Here is a 20,169-nt window from a genome sequence, read left to right as displayed (position 1 = left end):
GAGGGCGAGGGTTCGTTCTCCGAACGTGGCTTGGTATCTGAACATCTCGTTACCAGGCTAGGTAACATCTTCAGCGGGGTTTAGGGGATTCTATACTCGCAATAAAAACAATGTTATTTATTTCGAGGGAAAATTTATGTCGACGTAGGAAATCAGAATAGTTCACGATAAGCTTGCTAAGTATTTCGACTAATACAGTACAACTCCGCAATTTCTGGGAAAGTATTTGTGTTTTCAGTGCACGGAGTGGTCAGTTGCATTTGAATGGTTGAAATATCTATATACATTTCAAAAGTAAACTTTGTACCATGGTAACTTCTATGGTAGATAAACTTTTCCTTCTACGTAAACAAACATAATTACACAACTCCTTATTTTTCTCCATTGTTCTCTGCAGGCAGGGCTCAATGTCTGCCTTGGATGAAATAATGAATTATTTCAGCTTGAACCGGATAATCTCTTTAATTAGAACAGTGAAGAATCTTGTTTCACATGGAAAATTTAGTTCAGTATTTTTGAAATTTGGTGGCTTTAAGACGCGTACATTTCAACTGTCACGAAGAGCAGTCTGAAAAGTTCCCAAGTTTAAAAATCAGCCCGTCCGTGGAGCAAAATTCTGAGAAACTAACTGCTATTGGGGGAAGAAAGAAAAGAGAGGACGAATAAAAAAGAATTAAACAGAACAGTTAAAAGGAACTGGCTATAATGATATTTAATAAAATAGTGTTCAAGAATGCAAGACAGACATTTTTGCCTTGAAATCTTGATTGACACATCTACTTTTCATTATTTTTATCTCTGTGGTTGCGACCTTTCCCCTTCCTCTCCGCCGCCCCGCAACGAATCGAAACCTGCGAGGCGCGGTGTCTTCTGGGAAGCTTCTGAGGCGGCTGCCTTGCGGGGCTTGCGCTGCCCTCTCCAGCGCAAGAGTCGGCGTGAGGCAGAAGCTCAATGGAGGCGGCGTGGAGGCTGATGACGGCCCCGCCGCGGTTATGGACGGGCAGCCTTCTCGTCTCTACCGCTCGTCGGCTGTTCAGTACAGGTGGGTGGGCAGGCCGGAAAAGAAGGACCTGGGGCTGTCGTATGGGCAAGTGTCGACGTGAACCCTGCCTTGGCGTTTCCACCGGCGCGATAAATTTTGGCCCCTTTTATTTTATACCCCGAGCATTAATCAATTATAGCGCCTTCGCTTTCTTCATATGCAACGAGAAGGGGGGAGCTTTTGTGAGTGTGTGTATGGGATTTCCAGCCAGGATTTAACTTTATGTCAGTGTTTCTCAACCTTGACAATTTTAAGGCATGTGGACTTCAACTCCCAGAATTCCACAGCCAGCATTGCTGGCTGTGGAATTCTGGGAGTTGAAGTCCACATGCCTTAAAATTGTCAAGGTTGAGAAACACTGCTTTATATAAAGGTTGATCTGTAAATATGCTGCATAAAAGCTCCAATTGTTGACTTGTCATAATAAGATTTTCAAAAGCAATCTTTTACAGCGACATTGACTATTTTATTCTTTTTTGTTTGTTTGTTTAAATCAGGAATTCCTAACTCATTTCTGGTGAAAGAACCTCCTCCTCCAAAAGTGGTTGACAGATGGAATGAGAAACGAGCACTCTTTGGTGTCTATGATAATATTGGAATTCTGGGTAAATATTAGTTTACAGTAGATTATCCCTACCAGCAACATGTCTTCCAATAACAACATGTATCGGAGAAATACACGGAGTCTACCATCCCTCAAGCTCCTGCAAACTTTTGTAGTGATTCTAGCAGATGTTTAACGTGATCTTTCTTTTTTTCTCTTCCCCCCCCCCATTTTGAAAGAAGGAAATTGTCATGGAAGTTCCTAATCTGAGAAAAACTCATGTGATTGCTTTTGATAAGAAAATTGAAGGGAATGTTTATTTGCTTAACATTCTACTTTATTTAGGAAGGGAATGCCTGTTGCAATTGAAGTTGGTGGTAATCTGTGATTAAAAAAAATTACTGAATAAACCTTTTGAAAATCGAAGTGGTAGAATTCCAAAATGTATCTATTGTGTTTTTCTTCTTAGGGGATTTCAAAGCCCACCCCAAAAGCCTGATTGCGGGGCCTATATGGCTACGTGGATGGAAAGGGAATGAGCTGCAGAGATGTATTCGCAGAAAGAAAATGGTGGGTGATCGAATGTTTGTTGACGATTACCATAATCTGAATAAGAGGATTAAATTCTTGTACAAGCGATATAATCGCTATAGACTGCATCGCTAAAAGAAGTTCTCCGTAGCAACATTTATCCCCAAACATTGTGCATTACTGGAAGATATTAGTGCCTCTAATGTGCAGAAACTGATGATTGTGTGAATCATCCAAATATCATCCTTGTTATTGCTTTCCATCTTATGAATTATTTTCTATTTCCAGTTGCTTTTCTTTCACTTCATTAATTGAAATACTTCAGTGTTCTGATATCTCATTCCTTAGAACAGTGGTGGCGAACCTATGGCACGTGTGCCAGAGGTGGCACTCAGAGCCCTCTCTGTGGGCACGCGCGCCATGCCCCGGAGATGGCGACCGTCCCCCTTCAACCAACTGCCCGCTAACTCGCCGAGGTCCCACATGGCTGGATGCATCCCAGCACCAATGCGCTTGCTGGCCTCTGTGTGCAGGGGCCAATAGTGTCAGGCAGCAGCCTCCCCGGCCCTCGCCTCACCTTGCCCTGTGACAATGGCACCCCTGCCCTGCCTTGCCTCACCCCGCAGGATGAGCTTCCTGCCCACCGCCTCACCTGCCAAAGACCCCCTGGATCTCCCCCAACCCTGCCTGGCTCCCACAGGCATCCCTCCCCATGAGCAACATTGAGGTGATCGCGCCCACCTTGGCCACACCCATCCAATCTGCCATGACCACTACAGCCATGCCCATCCAGTGGGCCACGCCCACCTGGCACCTGGCGATAAATAAATGGATTTTGGGTTGCAGTTTGGTTACTCGGTCTCTGAAAGGTTCGCCATCACTGCCTTAGAAGTATCATTCAAGCAATTTTGATTTCATGTACACTTCAGGATGGGATACATTATATAGTTATTTGCCAACCTGGTCAAAGTATAATTGCAAATAATAAATTTTGTCTTTTTATATTGTATTGCCTCCTCATTGTATCTAACCATTTATTTTTTCCCTACAGGTTTATGTAGGGCCACAACCCATATTCTTAGCTGTTTTAGCATAGTATTTGTTTCTTCTTATGAGGCTGACTTCCAGTTTTGTGAGTATTTCAGTCAAACTGAAATACAAATGGCCCTCAACATGATATAAGTAAATACCTTGTATATATTTTTCACATGATCTCTTCTGCTTTTTATTTAAAAAGATTTTCATTGCCTCAGTTATGAGATGCTAAGTGTGCTAAAAATTAAAATGGCAGATGGTATGTAGGTCTTAAACTTGTTTGGATGCTTAATTTTCCAAGGAGAAAAAAAAATAGAAAGAGACTCAAAGTGAATGAGAGATGGCAATGGAAAATTCTTCCAAGGAGCTAACTAGAATGATTAGGAGAAGCAAGAGTGGTCAAATGGGATTTGAAAAAATAAAAGAGTCAATGTGGGTATCTCATATTTCTGGTAGATTTAAGGCACTCAAATTCTTCTTTAAAACTTACCCAGTTCCCCAAAATAGGATTCCCTGGTTGGCCTTTACTCACTATAGTGACAACATACTATTAACTATATTTCCTATGGTCTTCAGTCCCTCCCAAAAATATTTACAAAAATATGTTACAAGTAAATGTGAGGTCTGTGACTCTTAAGATTGGCCAATCCCACATTATGAACTTTCAGTGTTGTAAAAATAATAGTTTTGGAGATAGCATAAAACAACTGATGCATGTATAGTTTAAACACAGAATAGAAATATTGAAGTGAATGTTCTAAAACCAGAGAGGCAACTTGTATTTCATCAAAAACAGCACATTATGTCTGGTTCCACCCCTAAGAAGGTTTTGTCCTTAACATAAATAAACTCTGTTTCAAATGAAAATGGAAAAAAAATATAAATATATATAGTCCAAAGAGTTTGTTTAAATCATCTAGTGCAGTGGTTCTCAACCTCTCTAATGCCGTGACCCCATAATACAGTTCCCCATGTTGTGCTGACCCCCAAGTGGGTGTGGCCACCAATAAGAGGGAGTAGGACAGCTAGGGAAAAGGGAAAAAATGGCGGACAGCGTGGTTTGGCGACCCCCGTGAAATGGTCGTTCGACCCCAAATGGGGTCCCGACCCACAGGTTGAGAACCACTGATCTAGTGCCTAGCTTGGGGATTGGCTAATGTTCTGTAATTAGGACTGTATTTTTTTAAATGACTGAGTCTTTTTAGCACATACACCCAGAAGACTTTGGACAGCCTCAAAATAGCCATGCTGGAATTACTCTATGACTAAGATTCAGAGGGGTATTTTGCCTGTGAAGAATCTCAGTGATTTCCGCAGATTTAATATACCCTCAAACTGAACTTCTTCCCAAAAGAATACAGTTGACTGGTATGAAAAACAGTAAAAGCCTCAGAATTTCTAGTGGCAAAGTATTATTTCTCATTATTTTAATGTGGTATATTCACACTACTTTTGGCTGTATTGTCTATTGCAGGGCTTTTCAACCTTTTTCACCAATTGTACCACTTTTAGAATACAGCAATATTCAAGTACCACCAGTCGCCTAGCAAGGTTTCAAAAACTTGATGACCCCTCCCCCCCCAACAGGAAAAAAGTGATAAAGTACAGATAGTTCTCGACTTTACAACAGTCGCTTAATGATTGTTCAAAGTTACAGCAACACTGAAAACTGTGACTTATGACCATTTTTCACACTTATGACTATTGCAGCATCCCCAGGGTCACGATATACCTTTGGATGCTTGGCAACTGATTCATACTTATGACGGTCACAGTGTCCCAGGGTCATGTGATCCCCTTTTGCAACCTTTTGACAAGCAAAGTCAATGGCTGGAGGGCATGACCAGTTCAACATCATTCAATTCGGGGGGCACCTGGGGGGGCAGGTGGGGTTGTGGGGGGATCCAGGGATCTCCGGTGGAGGGGGTGGGCACCAGGGCATGGTCCACTGGAGAAGCCTCAATGTCCCTCTTGAGCTGTGCGGGGGACTCCCAGACGGTGGTGCGGGCTGCCCAGAGCCCTGAACAGTAGAGGGCAAGTGCCCAGGCTGGCCCTCAAGCTCCCGGGGCACCAGGACCCTGCAGCCCAACCTAGCCCAGCCCCACTTCCTTGAAGGGGTGCCCAGCTGCACTTACCTCCTCGAGGCTGCTGATGTGCCCTCTCCTTGGCCAGGTTGCTTATGGTGGGTGCAGGAGGGCAAAGTGCATGGGTCAGAGGGAGGCCTACTCCCTCTCCATGCAAGGAGACCCAGCTTTGTAACCAACGCATCCGCAATAGGATGGGAACACCAGGATAGGCCAAGAGGAGTGGGCAAGGGGATGGCGAAAGGGCAGCAGGGCTGCTGGTGGCCAAATGCTAAAGCAGGACTTCCCTCAGAGTCTCCTTCCCTCCCTCCCTCCCTCCCTCCCTCCCTCCTTCCTTCCTTCCTTTTTCCTTTTCTTTTTTTTCCTTTCCCTCTTCATTCTCATTTCTTCCTTCTTCCTTCCCCTTTCCTTCTTTTTCCTTCCTTGCTCTCTTCCCCTTTCCTTCTTTTTCGTTGTTTTTCCTCTTTCCCTTTCCTGTCCCTTCTTAGGTGCTCAAATGTAAAAGGGGAAACATTTCTCGATGCTTCCTTGCCTTGTGATCAAATGCCACTTTTGCCAGTAGTTTGTGGCCACTTAAAAGATTGAGAACAAACCAGGCTCAGTTTATCCCGTGCTTGCATTTAGTGGGGGCGTCCACAGACAACAGTACAGCAAAATGTCAAAATTGTGGCTGTGATAGTTGCTTTTTATGTGCAACAGTTTTAGCGTTTAGGATCAGAGGTAGCTTAGTTGCTTTTCTATTAATACATAATCCTTAAAAGGGCTCTTCTGTAGGGACCCTGCCTTGGTCTAATTCAGACTGGAAATATAACAAAGGGAAATATTCCCCCCCCCCTGCTTTGTCCTGTTTTCCCCACTGGAAATGGCTGTTAGCAACACACAAGGAGGGGATACAATTCTAAGAGCTCACAATTCAAGAATACCAATGTTAACTTGGATTGCCAACAAAGTTGGCAACAAAACACAGAAAATTGCTTTCTCCTTTGAACTGGGGCACTTCCAATCAAGTTGCCTCTCCTTCCTTCCTTCCTCCCTCCCTCCCTCCTCTTTCCTTCCTTGCTCAGGAAGGGATGACGGGAGGGGGAGAGATTGCCAGCTATCCCACATAGGCATGGGCGGTCCTGGTGAAAGGGAAGCCTGGTGGCTGCGAGGGTAGGTCAGCGAGTGGGCGTGGCGCTGATCTACTGGTGGGGGCCATCAAAGCCGGAACGTGCTCAGCCTTAGGTTCACAAGGCAGCCCTGGAGCCAGCGAGGTACCCCCCCGCTGTCTCTGCCACGTCCTCTGGGGATGCACGGAGAAGACGGTGAGTGTGCGAGCACTGCCGTCCTGGGGGAAAGTAAAGTGCTTCTCTTACCTTTTTTCTTCCTCAGTGGTCAGCAGAGATGGTCAGCATGGATGCTGGGCATTTGCCAGCTCCTCTTCGCGCACCCAGGAGGCAGGGCAGGGGCAGCTCCTCGGCCCTTTCCTGCCAAAACCTCCTTTTATATCCTCTCTCCCCTGTCCTCCTTTTCAGCACACCTCCAGCTTCCTGAAGTGCCGATCAGCTGGAGCCTGGTGCTGATCCTGGGGCCTCTGTTGAGCCCCGACAGCCCTGCAGCTCCAGCTGTATCTCCGTTAGGCTTGCTCATTCCTCTCCGCCCCGCTACCACTTTTCTAGGACCGTCGTATACCATCTGCCAGATGGTACGTGTACCACAAGTTGAAAAGCCCTGGTCTAGGAATGCATCTGAAACTGATGGGCCTACCCTTTATTAGCTGAATTAGTATATACCATGACTGGTTTTATAGCTTAACATAGCATTTTGTGTTTATAATATATTCAGATATAACACATCTTAAATAAATATTACTTTTTTTCTAAAAAAAGAAACATGTTTTATTTAGAATTTACGTTTCACCAAGAATGCAGATCTGCTTTGATTTGCCTAAGCATAATTGCTCAATACAACTTTATTAACATCCTCACAGTGGTTAGTATTAAATAGTGAGGTTTCTATAATTTATTTTATTTCATTGTAATATATTAAGACAAACAGGGTCCTTGTAATTAATGTATAATTTCAAGTGTAGTTAGAGCCTGGGTAAATATTGTATTAGTTTTGGGATTGATTATATTGTGTTGGCTGTGAAGATGAACATATACTCTACCAATAATATCATTTGTGAAATATTTGATTTATGGAATTTCTGTGTTTGGGATCAAATAACAAATAAGTGGTCTTTAATCTCAAAAGAGGGCTACAAGACCCTCTTGGTGGAAAAGTAGGGTTTCCCCCTTGTATCCATCAATTAAAGGAGGTGGTATTCTGAATTTTTTTTTTTGTTGAAAGGTTAGATGTATGGATTATGTGAAAATATGAGTTCTCTAAGGATTTCGCCCCTTTATGGATTACTGCCTTGTCGTGGCGAAGGGGCTTGCGTAACTCAATGAAGCTATAAGCTATGCCGTGCAGGGCCACCCAAGACGGACAGGTTATAGCAGAGAGTTCTGACGAAATGTGATCCACTGGAGAAGGAAATGGCAAACCACTCCAGTATCTTTGCCATGAAAACCCCATGGACAGTACTAAAAGGAAAAAAGATATGACGCTGGAAGATGAGCCCCTCAGGTCGGAAGGTGTCCAATATGCTACTGGGGAAGAGCAGAGGGCTAGTACTAGTAGCGCCAGAAAGAATGAAGCGACTGGGCCAAAGCCGAAAGGACGCTCAGCTGTGGATATATCTGGTGGTGAAAGGAAAGTCCGATGCTGTAAAGATTTTTTCTCCATAGGAACCTGGAATGTAAGATCCATGAATCAAGGCAAGCTAGACGTAGTCAAAAAAGAGATGACAAGACTGAACATCGACATCTTAGGAATCAGCGAACTAAAATGGACAGGAATGGGTGAATTTAACTCAGATGACCATCAGGTATACTACTGTGGGCAAGAATCCCTCAGAAGAAATGGAGTAGCCTTCATAGTCAATAAAAGAATAGGAAAAGCAATACTGGGATACAATCCTCAAAATGACAGAATGATCTCTATTCGAATCCAAGGCAAACCATTCAATATCACAGTAGTCCAAATCTATGCCCCAACCACTGGTGCTGAAGAGGATGAAATTGACCGGTTCTATGAAGCCCTACAGCACCTTATAGAATTAACACCAAAAAATGATGTCCTTATCATCATGGGGGATTGGAATGCTAAGGTAGGAAGCCAAAAGATAACCGGAATAACAGGCAAGTTTGGCCTTGGAGTACAAAATGAAGCAGGGCACAGGCTAATAGAATTTTGTCAAGAGAATACGATGGTCATAACAAACACTCTTTTCCAACAACCCAAGAGACGGCTCTACACATGGACATCACCAGACGGTCAACATAGAAATCAGATTGACTATGTGCTCTGCAGCCAAAGATGGAGAAGCTCTATACAGTCAGTAAAAACAAGACCAGGAGCTGACTGTGGCTCAGATCATGAGCTTCTCGTTGCAAAATTTAGGCTTAAATTGAAAAAAGTAGGGAAAAGCACTAGGCCACTCAGGTATGAACTAAATCATATTCCTGATGAATATACAGTAGAGGTGACAAATAGATTTAAGGAATTAGATCTGATAGACAGAGTGCCTGAAGAACTATGGATGGAAGTTCGCAACATTGTACAAGAGGTAGCAACTAAAACCATCCCAAAGAAAAAGAAATGCAAGAAAGCAAAATGGCTGTCTGAGGAAGCTTTGCAAATAGCTGAGGAAAGAAGGGAAGCAAAAGGCAAAGGAGAAAGAGAAAGATACACCCAATTGAATGCAGAATTCCAGAGAGTAGCTAGAAGAGATAAGAATGCCTTCTTAAATGAACAGTGCAAAGAAATAGAAGAAAACAACAGAATAGGGAGGACCAGAGATCTCTTCAAGAAAATTGGAGATATGAAGGGAACGTTTCATGCAAAGATGGGCATGATAAAGGACCAAAATGGCAGAGACCTAACAGAGGCAGAAGAGATTAAGAAGAGATGGCAAAACTACACAGAAGAACTATACAAGAATGAGCTTAACATCCCAGATAACCACAATGAGATGGTCACTGACCTCGAACCAGACATCCTAGAATGTGAAGTGAAATGGGCCTTAGAAAATCTGAGCAACAACAAAGCTAGTGGAGGTGACAGTATTCCAGCTGAGCTATTCAAAATCTTAAAAGACGATGCAGTAAAAGTGCTACACTCAATTTGCCAGCAAATTTGGAAAACTCAACAGTGGCCACAGGATTGGAAAAGGTCAGTTTACATTCCAATTCCAAAGAAAGGCAATGCCAAAGAATGTTCAAACTATCGCACCATTGCACTCATTTCACATGCTAGTAAAGTTATGCTTAAAATCCTACAAGCTAGACTCCAGCAGTATGTGGATCGAGAACTACCAGAAGTACAGGCAGGATTTCGAAGAGGCAGAGGAACTAGAGATCAAATTGCCAACATACGCTGGATCATGGAGAAAGCTAGGGAGTTCCAGAAAAACATCTACTTCTGCTTCATTGACTATGCAAAAGCCTTTGATTGTGTGGATCACAACAAATTGTGGCAAGTCCTTAAAGAGATGGGAGTACCAGACCATCTCATTTGTCTCTTGAGAAACCTATATGTGGATCAAGAAGCAACAGTGAGAACCGAACACGGAACCACTGATTGGTTCAAAATTGGAAAAGGAGTCCGGCAAGGCTGTATACTGTCGCCCTGCCTATTTAACTTATATGCAGAGCACATCATGAGAAAGGCAGGGCTAGATGAATCAAAAGTTGGAATTAAGATTGCCGGGAGAAATATCAACAACCTAAGATATGCAGATGATACCACTCTAATGGCAGAAAGTGAAGAGGAACTAAAGAGCCTCTTGATGCGGGTGAAGAAGGAGAGTGCAAAAGTTGGCTTGAAACTCAACATTAAGAAAACCAAAATCATGGCATCCGGCCCTCTCAATTCCTGGCAAATAGATGGGGAAGAAATGGAGGTAGTGACAGATTTTATTTTTCTGGGCTCCAAGATCACCTCAGATGGGGACTGCAGCCAAGAAATTAAAAGACGCTTGCTCCTGGGGAGGAAAGCTATGGCAAATCTAGACAGCATTCTAAAAAGCAGAGACATCACCCTGCCAACAAAAGTGCGTATAGTCCAGGCCATGGTTTTCCCAGTTGCAATGTATGGCTGTGAAAGTTGGACCATAAGAAAGGCTGAGCGCAAAAGAATTGAGGCCTTTGAACTATGGTGCTGGAGAAGACTCCTGCGAGTCCCTTGGACTGCAAGGCGTTCAAACCGGTCAGTCCTAGAAGAGATCAACCCCGACTGCTCTTTAGAAGGCCAGATCCTGAAGTTGAAACTCAAGTACTTTGGCCACCTAATGAGAAGGAAGGATTCACTGGAGAAGAGCCTAATGCTGGGAAAGATTGAGGGCAATAGAAGAAGGGGACGACAGAGAATGAGATGGCTGGATGGAGTCACTGAAGCAGTAGGTGTGAATTTAAATGGACTCCAGAAGATGGTAGAGGACAGGAAGACCTGGAGGAACATTGTCCATGGGGTCGCGATGGGTCGGACACGACTTCGCAATTAACAACAACAACAAGGATTCCAGTCCCAAAATAAAAATGGTTTTAAAAGTAATAAAAATAGCCTTTGGAATTAAGCTCTGTTTTCAGTCAGTTGCAATTTTTGAACTGCTTCCAAAGAATCTCTAAATAATATAGTCAAATGTATGTTGGCTTCCATCCTGCTCCGGGTGTTTTTACTTCATCACTTTTGGCAACATACTGGTTATATTTGTATAATGTGACTTGTGGCCCCAGAAAATTGGTTCAACAAGTTCAGTTAATCCTGAATAAGTTTATGTAACTATTAGAAAGTGAGGGAACTTACTGCTCCTCTTTCAGTTTGGAACCTTAATTTGAAAGAGAATAGATCAGATGCCTTATAAAGCATCTGTATCTTAGCAATTTAGCTGATACTTTGTGGAATCTGCTGCTACTATATTTTCCTCAGCACCATGGAGCTATCAATTCTGGCTAAAAGGATTAGTAACATAAATAAGATAAGCCTCTTCATTTCCAAAAATACATACTTCATAATTTTTTTTAGTTTCCTACTGAAGTGTCAGATTTTGTGACCTTTTTTGCCATTGTCAAAACACGGCAAAAAGTGAATCATTGCAGTTGTTAAGTGAATTGCAATATTGTTAAGGGAATCCTGCTTCTCCCACTGACTTTATTTGTCAGAAGCCAGGTGGGAAGGTTGCAAATGACCCCGGGACACTGCAACCATTGTAAATAACATGCTAGTCCCAGTCATAGCTTCAGTTCAGTTGGCCGTTCTTTCTTCCACCCACAGAAGACAATCTAAAAGAAACAAAAGTTTGGAACCGCGCACAATCATATACAGCAGCAAACTGCTGACGGAAGTTATTGGGATTCTCGCACGCGTGTTCCGAATTGCAGTCCCAGGATCCCGGAGAGCTTTGGAAGAGAGGACTGTGCAAATTTGGCCAACGTCGATTCGCTATCGAGCTGCAGCCTCCGCTGAGGACTTCGTGCTAAAGAAGAGCAAGGCAGGAAACGCTGATTCGCTCGCGGAGTTTTGCCGGCAACAATCGGGGGCGTGTGTGATAGGAACGCGCTCTTCATTGGCTCGCTGCGTGACGAGGCGGGGCCGAAAGGGCCGCCCCTCCCCTTGTATAAAACCCGGGAGCGGGGGCGAGGTTCCTGCTGCAGTAATTTTCGATAGCGTTTGGTGGGGACCCTCTCGCGTGGTCGTTCCCACCGGCCGGCCATCGACCCTTGAGCTGCTTCGTGCATTTCCTCCTGAAAGGAAGATAAGGGCTCCTAGAGCCGAGGCCGGTCATGTGAGTAACAACGGGACGGACGCTCTCGTCGTTGCTTGCCTTCCTGTAATGCGCGGCCGGTTTTCCTGCACGGTTGCGGCGCTTGCCGAGTTGCGCATTGCAGCATCGCCCCCCCTTCTCTCTTTCGGTTGTCCGGTGCCGAAGTGAGGTGGAGCAGGGACGGATGCCTCATCCCATCTGATGGCTCTGCAGTTTTCGTTGTTGCAGCGGGTGCTTCGCCATCTCCCATCTTTCTCCCCGTCCCCTAGTTGCGATTCCTGCCCCCGGCCCTTGAATAGTTTCAGACGAGAGCTATCCGGTGGCCGAAGGCTCCAGCGGTGTCTTGAGCGGCAATATAGGTGGCAATGGAGGAGAGGGGCATTTTCACAAAACTCTAAAAGGCACCTTCGAAAATGCCATTTTTAGCTTTGAGTACAAGCCGGGACGAAAAAGTTTACATTTATTATAGCACAGGCGATTGACTCTGTATAAAGAGATAAAAACGCAGCAAGAGTTTTGTATGATCAAGGTGGCAAACTCTACTTGATGTGGGTTTCTGTTGGAGGTGCATGTGTGAACCCGGGTAATAAGATAGCTAGTTTATTTCAGAGGTATTAAAGTTGGCCCTTTAATAATAACTGCTGAAAAAGCAGTTTGATGATGATGGAGGATTCATCACCGAAAAGAGAAGCAAATACTGTTGTATGCGCAAGGCGCTTGCGTTCAAATGACTGCAGATATTTCTTTGCTTGGACAGTATAACAGAAAGTCTTAAGTTTTGTTCTCTTTCTTGGGGACTCCTGCCTTTTCCATAATTGCATTTCTTCAGTCTCCTCATCCTTCATCTATGGGATAATGGCAAGATTGCTTACAGAAACCTTGCCTAAAGCTTCTGATGGCATTTTTTTGCCAGCTTGGCTATTAGTCTGTAACCTTCATGAGTTTGCATCACTACCCCCATTGCTAAGTTGGAAAATGCCTCCTTGTTTCTCTGAACTGATTTATTTGATGGTTTCTTTGACCTATTCCTGTTGCTGCGGTAAAGGCAAAATATCTAGCAATGTTACTTTTTGGTAAATGTTTTTGTCTCGTGACACAGCAGTTCTTTTATGCTTGCAGGCTTCATTTATCTACTCAGGTTCTAAATGTATCTGTTAACATTATTCAAGTAGTACATTCTATGAATTCATTACACTTCATAATCAGTGCCTGATTCAAATAATAGTGTCCTATAGAAGATGAGGGAGTTAAACAATCCTTTTTTCCCTTCATCTTTCTAAAAAAAATGTTACTAGGTAAGGGAAGAGTTGAGTGACTTCCTGAAACATGGCTGTGTCATCTTACTTGCATCCTCTTGGTGAGAAGACACTGCCATAACCTGAATTTAGCAGCTAAAATGAGATGTCACAACCGTGCCATTGAACCTTCACTTGCTATACACTGGATTTCCATTCAATTTGACCTACAATACTTGTTGTGGATTCTGTTTCAATTCTTCCTATCCTCAAGAGCTCAGATGAGTCAGAGCAAAACTCCAGCACATCTCCTAACAGTACTTTTGAATTGTAATACCTAAACTGCTTTGGTAGTGAGATGGGTGGCATATAAATTAAATAAACAGTTGCTCTTGGGAGAAAGAGAGAGAGAGAGACTACATCTGAAATACAGTGGCTTCCTTTGGTTTAATAGGTACTGAATCCATTCTCTTTTACATTCTCTAGTATTTTTCACTACTAGAAAGCCACTGCTTCTAAAGCCTCTGGATTAACAACTAATAAACAGTACAACAATGTAAGATAGTTCTATTATTATACAAGAACATGCTTATTTATGTTAGATCTAAGTCCTCCACTTCCTCTTATGATGCTTTTACTTTAAAGATGAACAGTTCAAGAATCTGAGTGGCCCAGTTCTTCGGAAAATTCAAATATATTTCTGTCATTTCCATGTTATAGTGCTTGGGTTTCATACGTGTTGATAATAAGTCTGCAGCTAAATTACGGTTGTATATATTAATGTGCTGATTTCTGGCTGCGTATTGGACATAGACATCTGCATCATCTCTCATACTTGACCTGCCTCCACAGGTCTGATCCAGCACAGCAAGCTGCTCCAGGGACAGGACAGGAAGGAGGTGAAAATGCTGGGGGGGGGCCTGGTGCACCTCCAAATTTGACCAGTAATTGGCGCCTGCAGCAGACTCAAGCACAGGTGGAAGAAGTAAGTGACTAAAATGGTTCTTTGTAGTCCTCCGCTGTCGCTGAGAGACTGCCAAGCCAGGGGGAGGAGTCAAGTGGGGAATTAGTCTGGAATCTATGTGTAGACACAAGACAGCTAGGTCTGACTTCTCTTGAATGCCATTGAACCTTAGCTAGTTTGGACCAGGTGTAAACTGACACTCTGAGAAGATTCTTGTGTTATAGACATGAGTAATAAAATAGCTATTTGAATTATTCACAATCTGATTGTTCTGCTTTCTCTCTTGCTAGGAAGCTAATTACTCTTTCTCTTCAGGTGGTGGATATTATGCGTGTGAATGTGGATAAAGTTTTGGAGCGAGATCAGAAACTCTCAGAATTAGACGAACGAGCAGATGCCCTCCAAGCTGGTGCCCAAGTATTTGAAAGTAGCGCAGCAGCGCTCAAGAGGAAATACTGGTGGAAGAATTGTAAGGTGAGTCAGAAGTGGGCAGCTTATTGAGTGTATAGCTGCTGAGGCAATCCTACTTTTTAAAAATACGTTTATTGCAAGAAAACGTTACATAAGATTAAAAATATGGAAACAAGGACATTTAGAAAAAATATAAAGGAATAAAAGAAAAGTGAAAGATCACAAAGAAAAAAGTATCCAAAGAAGCAACTTTTGATCTTCTTTTCAGCACTTACGTAGTAATTACCATTTCTACCTATCCCCCAAATTACATATCATGGTTCCCTTCTTCCCATAAGCAAGCCTTTTTAATAAATCCCTATATCCCCAATTCACTGTTATCCAGTTCAGCCAAAAATCTATTCAGGGTTTCCAGTCTTTTATAAAATTGTTCCTGAGGCAATCATACTTTGTTATAATAAAACCATAGTGCATTTCCTGAACAGGGGACAGAGATCCACAGATCAGAAATAGAGCCAACATTTTGCATCCTTAAAGTTCTAGGTGCAATTTGAAATGTTTCCAGGAAAATGCTGGCATGTCTGGGAAAGTATAGCTGGGAATCTGGAAATTAATGCCAGACAAAATAATGAGTACTGGGGTAGTTGGATCAATGAACATGAATATAGACTTGGAATAAACAGTTTCAAATGGTCCATTGTCCATCTTTGTGGGAGACCCTGACTTTACCAAAGGAGATGTTGTGTGGGGCTTCTCTATGGGCTCATTGTAATTCTTCTCTTTAGATGATGATCATGCTGGGAGTGATCTGTGCCATTGTGGTCATTGCAATTGCACGTAAGTACTAAGGGGAATCAGAGTAGCTGAGTTTGTGAGTCACAAACATTGGCTAAACAACAATGTTTGCTTGCCCCTGGCATGGGAAATGGTACTGCTTTTGTCTCTCAGCACTGTTGAAGGCCAACAGATCAGTAACAGTTCTGTCTTTCGAGATGATGAGATTTATCACTTGTTGCATGAGAGGCAGTTAGAGAGGGTGGGGGGGGGTTCCTTCTCCTGATGCTCAACCATGTTTGTTAAATGTGGGATGCTGGGTATAACATGCCCTCTTGTTTTCTCCTTTCTCTTCCTTCTGTTGCTTCTGTTCCTAGTTTACTTTTTTACCTGAGAATGTGTCCCTTCCCCCTTTCCCCACCCAGTCTACAGCCTTCTTACCCCATTTCCCTTTCCAGACCCAATTCTTCTTTCTCTTTCCTTTCTGGCTTTGCCATCAATTTTCTGTTAGTTTTGTTTGCTTCCATTCAAGAGTGTAATGCACTGTTACCAGATTTGAGTTGACCTCCTTCACAGCTGCTGCAGCCTCTGAGTGGACCAGCTCGTTTTTGGAGAGTGGCACTGAGCCTAAGGGGAGGAATTGTGGAGGATTGAAGGAGTCTGTTGATTACACCTGGGGTGTCACTTGCAGTCTGAGATGTCCTTTGAGTCTTCTGAGATGTCTTCTCCTGTGAGTCTATAGGAAAGCATTTCCTTTGGGCACAAACAGTATTATTGAAAACTTCACCAGAAGAGAGAGAGGAAAAGCTGGGTCTCATTATAGTAGTGATACTGATGAGATGATTCTGGTATTGTGCCATGCAACCAAAATTGATCGAGTTTTCCCTCTAATATAAACTCCAGTTGATGCTGCTGGTGAGCAAAACTCTGATCTTATGATGACTGTCAGCCATCCTTTACTGTTTCATCTCTTGGTAGAATCCAACTGGTTTGTTCATTAACCTTGGCTCCAAGAACAAGTACTGTATATGCCGGCGTATAAGGCAACTTCCGCAAGCGTTAAAATCGGCGCCAAAGACGGGGATCGTCTTATACGCTGAGTCGTCTTATACACCGGAAATACTGGTAGTTTCCGGCGTATAAGACGACGTTCCAGGAATGCGGCTCGGTGACAAAGGCGGGGGTCGTCTTATACGCCGGGTAGCCTTGTACGCCGGCATATACGGTATGCTTTTACTGCCAAGTACTGCCAGAATTAGAGCTGAGATGGATAATATAGCATATAGGATTAGTATTATTCTAGTGTACTGCTTGAAGTCCTGTCCCCCTTGCTTTTAAAGGCTGGGTGGCTTATTTGACTGAATTAATAAATAAGGGAGGGTCCGACTGAATTGGAAGGTCCCAAACTGTTTGCCCCTTGGTGAATAGTAAGTTAGGAGCTATGTCCTGGAAACCTCTGCAGTATATTTAGAAGTGTTTCCTTTTAAAAGCAATGTGCTATAAAACGAGGACCCTTTCTGGTTTCATGACTTGGAAACAGCGGTACAGAATGCCAAGGATTCTGGAATAATGCCTGAATATTTGTTTTGATGTGCTGTTTCTCACCACGTTTACTTTCAGGTCATCCCTTGGTGATAGTTGTCAGAATATATAGTGACATGTATAGGTGAACCCATGCTCATTTATCCCTTGTTGAATAAGGTGTAGGACTCCAGGGTGGAAGGAGTTCAGAGAGTGATGAACATGTGTTTAAACATGCTGAAGAATGATAGTTTTCCTGATTCCAATATAAGGACTGATAAAACTATGAGGCTTAGCTTGTTAAGAGGCATTGTAGTGTCAGTGGTTGACCAGAGAATATTGTTGAAGGGGCTCAGAAGCTGTAATGCTCTGACAGGACTTATCAGCTGGTGGCCACTGGGCTTAATTTACTTTAACCTCAGACCAATTTTATCTGGCTCCTAAACATTCGTTCTGGCTGTGCTAGGAGTAACCCTACTCTCACCATAGCATGCTGCAGAGGTGCTGATTTTTTGCATGTTCACTGCCATGCACCAGCATTTCATTTGCAGAGTCCATCTGTTTGCGAATCCCCATCTTGTTTCCCCTTTGGGGGGAATGATGGAGGAGAACAGGAATGGAGTTCCCAACTTCTTTGGACAATTCTCTTCCTATTTCGGTGGGATTGTGTTGATGGAAGTGCAACACCTGAAGAGGAGCCAGGGCGCAAGTTGTGATGCTGCTGTCAGTATGAGAGGAAGCACAGAAGGTGTACAGCCCCTTCTTGATTTCTTCTGGACAAAATCTTGGTTTAATCTGCTGCCGTATTATTTTGAGAGAAGGCCAGTAGGCTGCTTTCTTCTGCTTTTCTTGTCTGTTTTCATAGGTGTTGTATGTTATGCCTCTTCTCTTTCTATCTCCCCCCTTCTCCACCTTTATGCATGGGCAAAAAGTACACCTATTTCCCTAGGCCCTCTTTGCCTAAACCAAGGGACTACTTTCTCTATGCACAGGACTTCAGCCGCTTTCTCACACATGTGTGGTTTGTTCTTGTGAGGAATGCAGCCATAATATTCTTCTGGCATATGTAACTACCAGCTCATGTACTCTTAATAACCTCCGCTAACAAATACTTCTTGACCCACTAAAATGAGTGGGGTTCATCTGTCTGAGTACTGGAGGAAACAGGATTCTACATGCAGGTAGTAAAGCAGAAGAACGTAGACTGAAATAAGAGTACTAAAACAGTATTGTCTGAACATGTATAATCTGATATGAGATAGATCACAAGGGGCCAACATGGCATCTAGACAGATAGATGCAGAAAAGCTGGCAACCTTGATCTTCACCCATGTGGATTCTTGTTCGTTGCTGCATAAAACAGGCTGAATTATGGCTCAGTAGTTGATATGTACAATTGCACAATGGGATGTTGCACTGAATATCGAGTAGATGAGCAGCATTTGTGCTTAATTTGGACTTGATATGGCCTTGTAGAAGTTTTACAAAATCGGCTGCAGTTATCAGCAGGCAAGACCTTTGGAAGAATCCAGAGCAAGGGCAGCCTTTGACTAGGGCTTAAAAATATCCCTTCTTTTTTTTTTTTTTGGTTTTGCCTAATCTGCCTCTCCTGTTTATCCCCCATTATACTGTACTGGCATAATGCATTTTCTATTTCTTTTGCATAAACAAATTTAGCAAAATAACTGTTACAAGCAGAATAAACAAATGTCAAAGAGAACAAAATGCTAACAGTGTAATATTCCTAATTAGTTCCAGTGTGGAAATAAACGGTATACAACTAACCTCTTGGATACAGTGGTTGAGAGCGCATGAGAATTTGTTCAAATCCTTCTGTTTAAATATAAAGCTACTGTGCAAAAGAATTGTATGATGGTTCCACATCTATAAAAGGAATTCCTGAATTTGCTGACCCTGCATAAGAAAGTGGTGATGAAAGGGCAGCACAATGTTGTCACAATAGGCCTTGTGCTGTTTGACAACAACTTGTGCCCAGTTTATGCATACAAGAGAAACTAGAAGTAACAGAAGTTCTCCCATATTCATAGTCTACTTTTCTATTATTTCTCTTCAAGTCAGTGTAAGATCAAAAGAAACACAATTCTCAAATGGCACTGCTTTGGTTATGTGTAGATGATATAGAAATGGTGCATTAAGGTCCTGCCCAGCTGCTATCAACACAAGTATATAGACTACAGCATACTGAAATTAGAGCAATACTTGTCTGTCTTGCACTGTTAATATGGCACATGGGATTAGGATTATTCTGGTGTACTTAGGGTATCAACTTTCAGTCATTGCCTGAAGTCCCATTCCCTTTATGTTACTTCACCTGTTGCGTGCCAGAGATATTTTCTCTACCCTCCATCATGGCTGATTTAAATGCAGAGAGAGTATTGTATTTGCTACAGATGGAAAAAATTAACCGTAGCACATGGAATGGGAAGCTATAACTTGCTGACAGTGTATGTGTACACGTATACAATGTATACAAAAGTGCTAAGAGACGTGCCATTGCGTGGTTGAGACATGGTTCTCAACCTTTTCTTCACTTCGAACTCTACATACCTTTTGGGGCCATGGACCATGACCACGGACCACCAAGACTTAATTCAAGATTTAAATCATAACATTTCTTCAAGTTGTGACAAAATCACAGCCCCCCAGGTGTCTGTGGATCACAGGGTGAGAACCACTGATTTAACTTACAGATATGGAGAGGATTCCAAAAAGAAGAACAAATAGCAATAATAAACTTTTTAAAAGAGATCTCCAAAAGAGGCTACACAACAAAAGTAACTTAAATTAAACCTGAATGATTATAGAATGGCACTGGTACTCTGGGTTTCGGTCATAGTTATACTTTCCAGTCAAAATCATAAGATGTTTTCTCTTTCATTTTCAGAAAATACATTTTTAATTTGTTATCCCTAATGCTAAAAATGCAGACCAAAACCAAAACTTTTTTTTTTTTGCAAAAAATATTTGCCCAAAAGGGGATTCTTATAATATGATAGCTACAATCATTTTATCTAGTTAAGCCAGTGGTTCTCAACCTTTTTAATCCACGACCCCCAACCGGTCGTAACTCGAGGACTACTCAACCAGTTGCAAGTCGAGGACTACTCAACTAGTGCAGCACCGTTTGCAGAATGGGACTTTTGGCGGGCTCAGCAGGGCA

General features: G+C 42.8%; 2 protein-coding genes across 2 annotated transcripts; both read left to right on the top strand.

The window, feature by feature from the left end:
* Window positions 1-847: 847 nt before the first annotated feature.
* MRPL51 (mitochondrial ribosomal protein L51) lies at window positions 848-2,587 on the top strand. Its single transcript, XM_039338652.1, has 3 exons — window positions 848-1,042; window positions 1,540-1,647; window positions 2,056-2,587. Exons 1-3 carry the CDS (start codon window positions 952-954, stop codon window positions 2,250-2,252), a joined length of 396 nt encoding a protein of 131 aa, XP_039194586.1. The 5' UTR covers window positions 848-951; the 3' UTR covers window positions 2,253-2,587.
* Window positions 2,588-11,947: 9,360 nt separating this feature from the next.
* On the top strand, window positions 11,948-20,122 carry VAMP1 (vesicle associated membrane protein 1). The gene is made up of 5 exons (XM_039338707.1): window positions 11,948-12,104; window positions 14,171-14,303; window positions 14,598-14,756; window positions 15,479-15,530; window positions 15,845-20,122. Coding segments are annotated over exons 1-5 (363 nt in total). The 5' UTR covers window positions 11,948-12,102; the 3' UTR covers window positions 15,862-20,122.
* Window positions 20,123-20,169: the final 47 nt, after the last annotated feature.

Source organism: Crotalus tigris, unplaced genomic scaffold (assembly GCF_016545835.1).
Source record: "Crotalus tigris isolate CLP2741 ecotype Arizona unplaced genomic scaffold, ASM1654583v1 scf7180000017716.2861928, whole genome shotgun sequence".
Lineage (NCBI taxonomy): Eukaryota > Metazoa > Chordata > Lepidosauria > Squamata > Viperidae > Crotalus > Crotalus tigris.
This window is presented reverse-complemented; position numbering and strand designations above follow the sequence as displayed.

What these genes read in the sequence shown, in the direction of transcription:
- MRPL51 (XM_039338652.1), top strand. Translation starts at nt 952, where the DNA reads ATGGAGGCGGCGTGGAGGCTGATGACGGCCCCGCCGCGGTTATGGACG. An exon ending in TCGTCGGCTGTTCAGTACAG is followed by an intron (nt 1,043 to 1,539) that starts GTGGGTGGGCAG and finishes TGTTTAAATCAG; the next exon opens with GAATTCCTAACTCATTTCTG. An exon ending in TGATAATATTGGAATTCTGG is followed by an intron (nt 1,648 to 2,055) that starts GTAAATATTAGT and finishes TTTTCTTCTTAG; the next exon opens with GGGATTTCAAAGCCCACCCC.
- VAMP1 (XM_039338707.1), top strand. An exon ending in CTCAAGCACAGGTGGAAGAA is followed by an intron (nt 14,304 to 14,597) that starts GTAAGTGACTAA and finishes CTTTCTCTTCAG; the next exon opens with GTGGTGGATATTATGCGTGT. An exon ending in ACTGGTGGAAGAATTGTAAG is followed by an intron (nt 14,757 to 15,478) that starts GTGAGTCAGAAG and finishes TCTTCTCTTTAG; the next exon opens with ATGATGATCATGCTGGGAGT.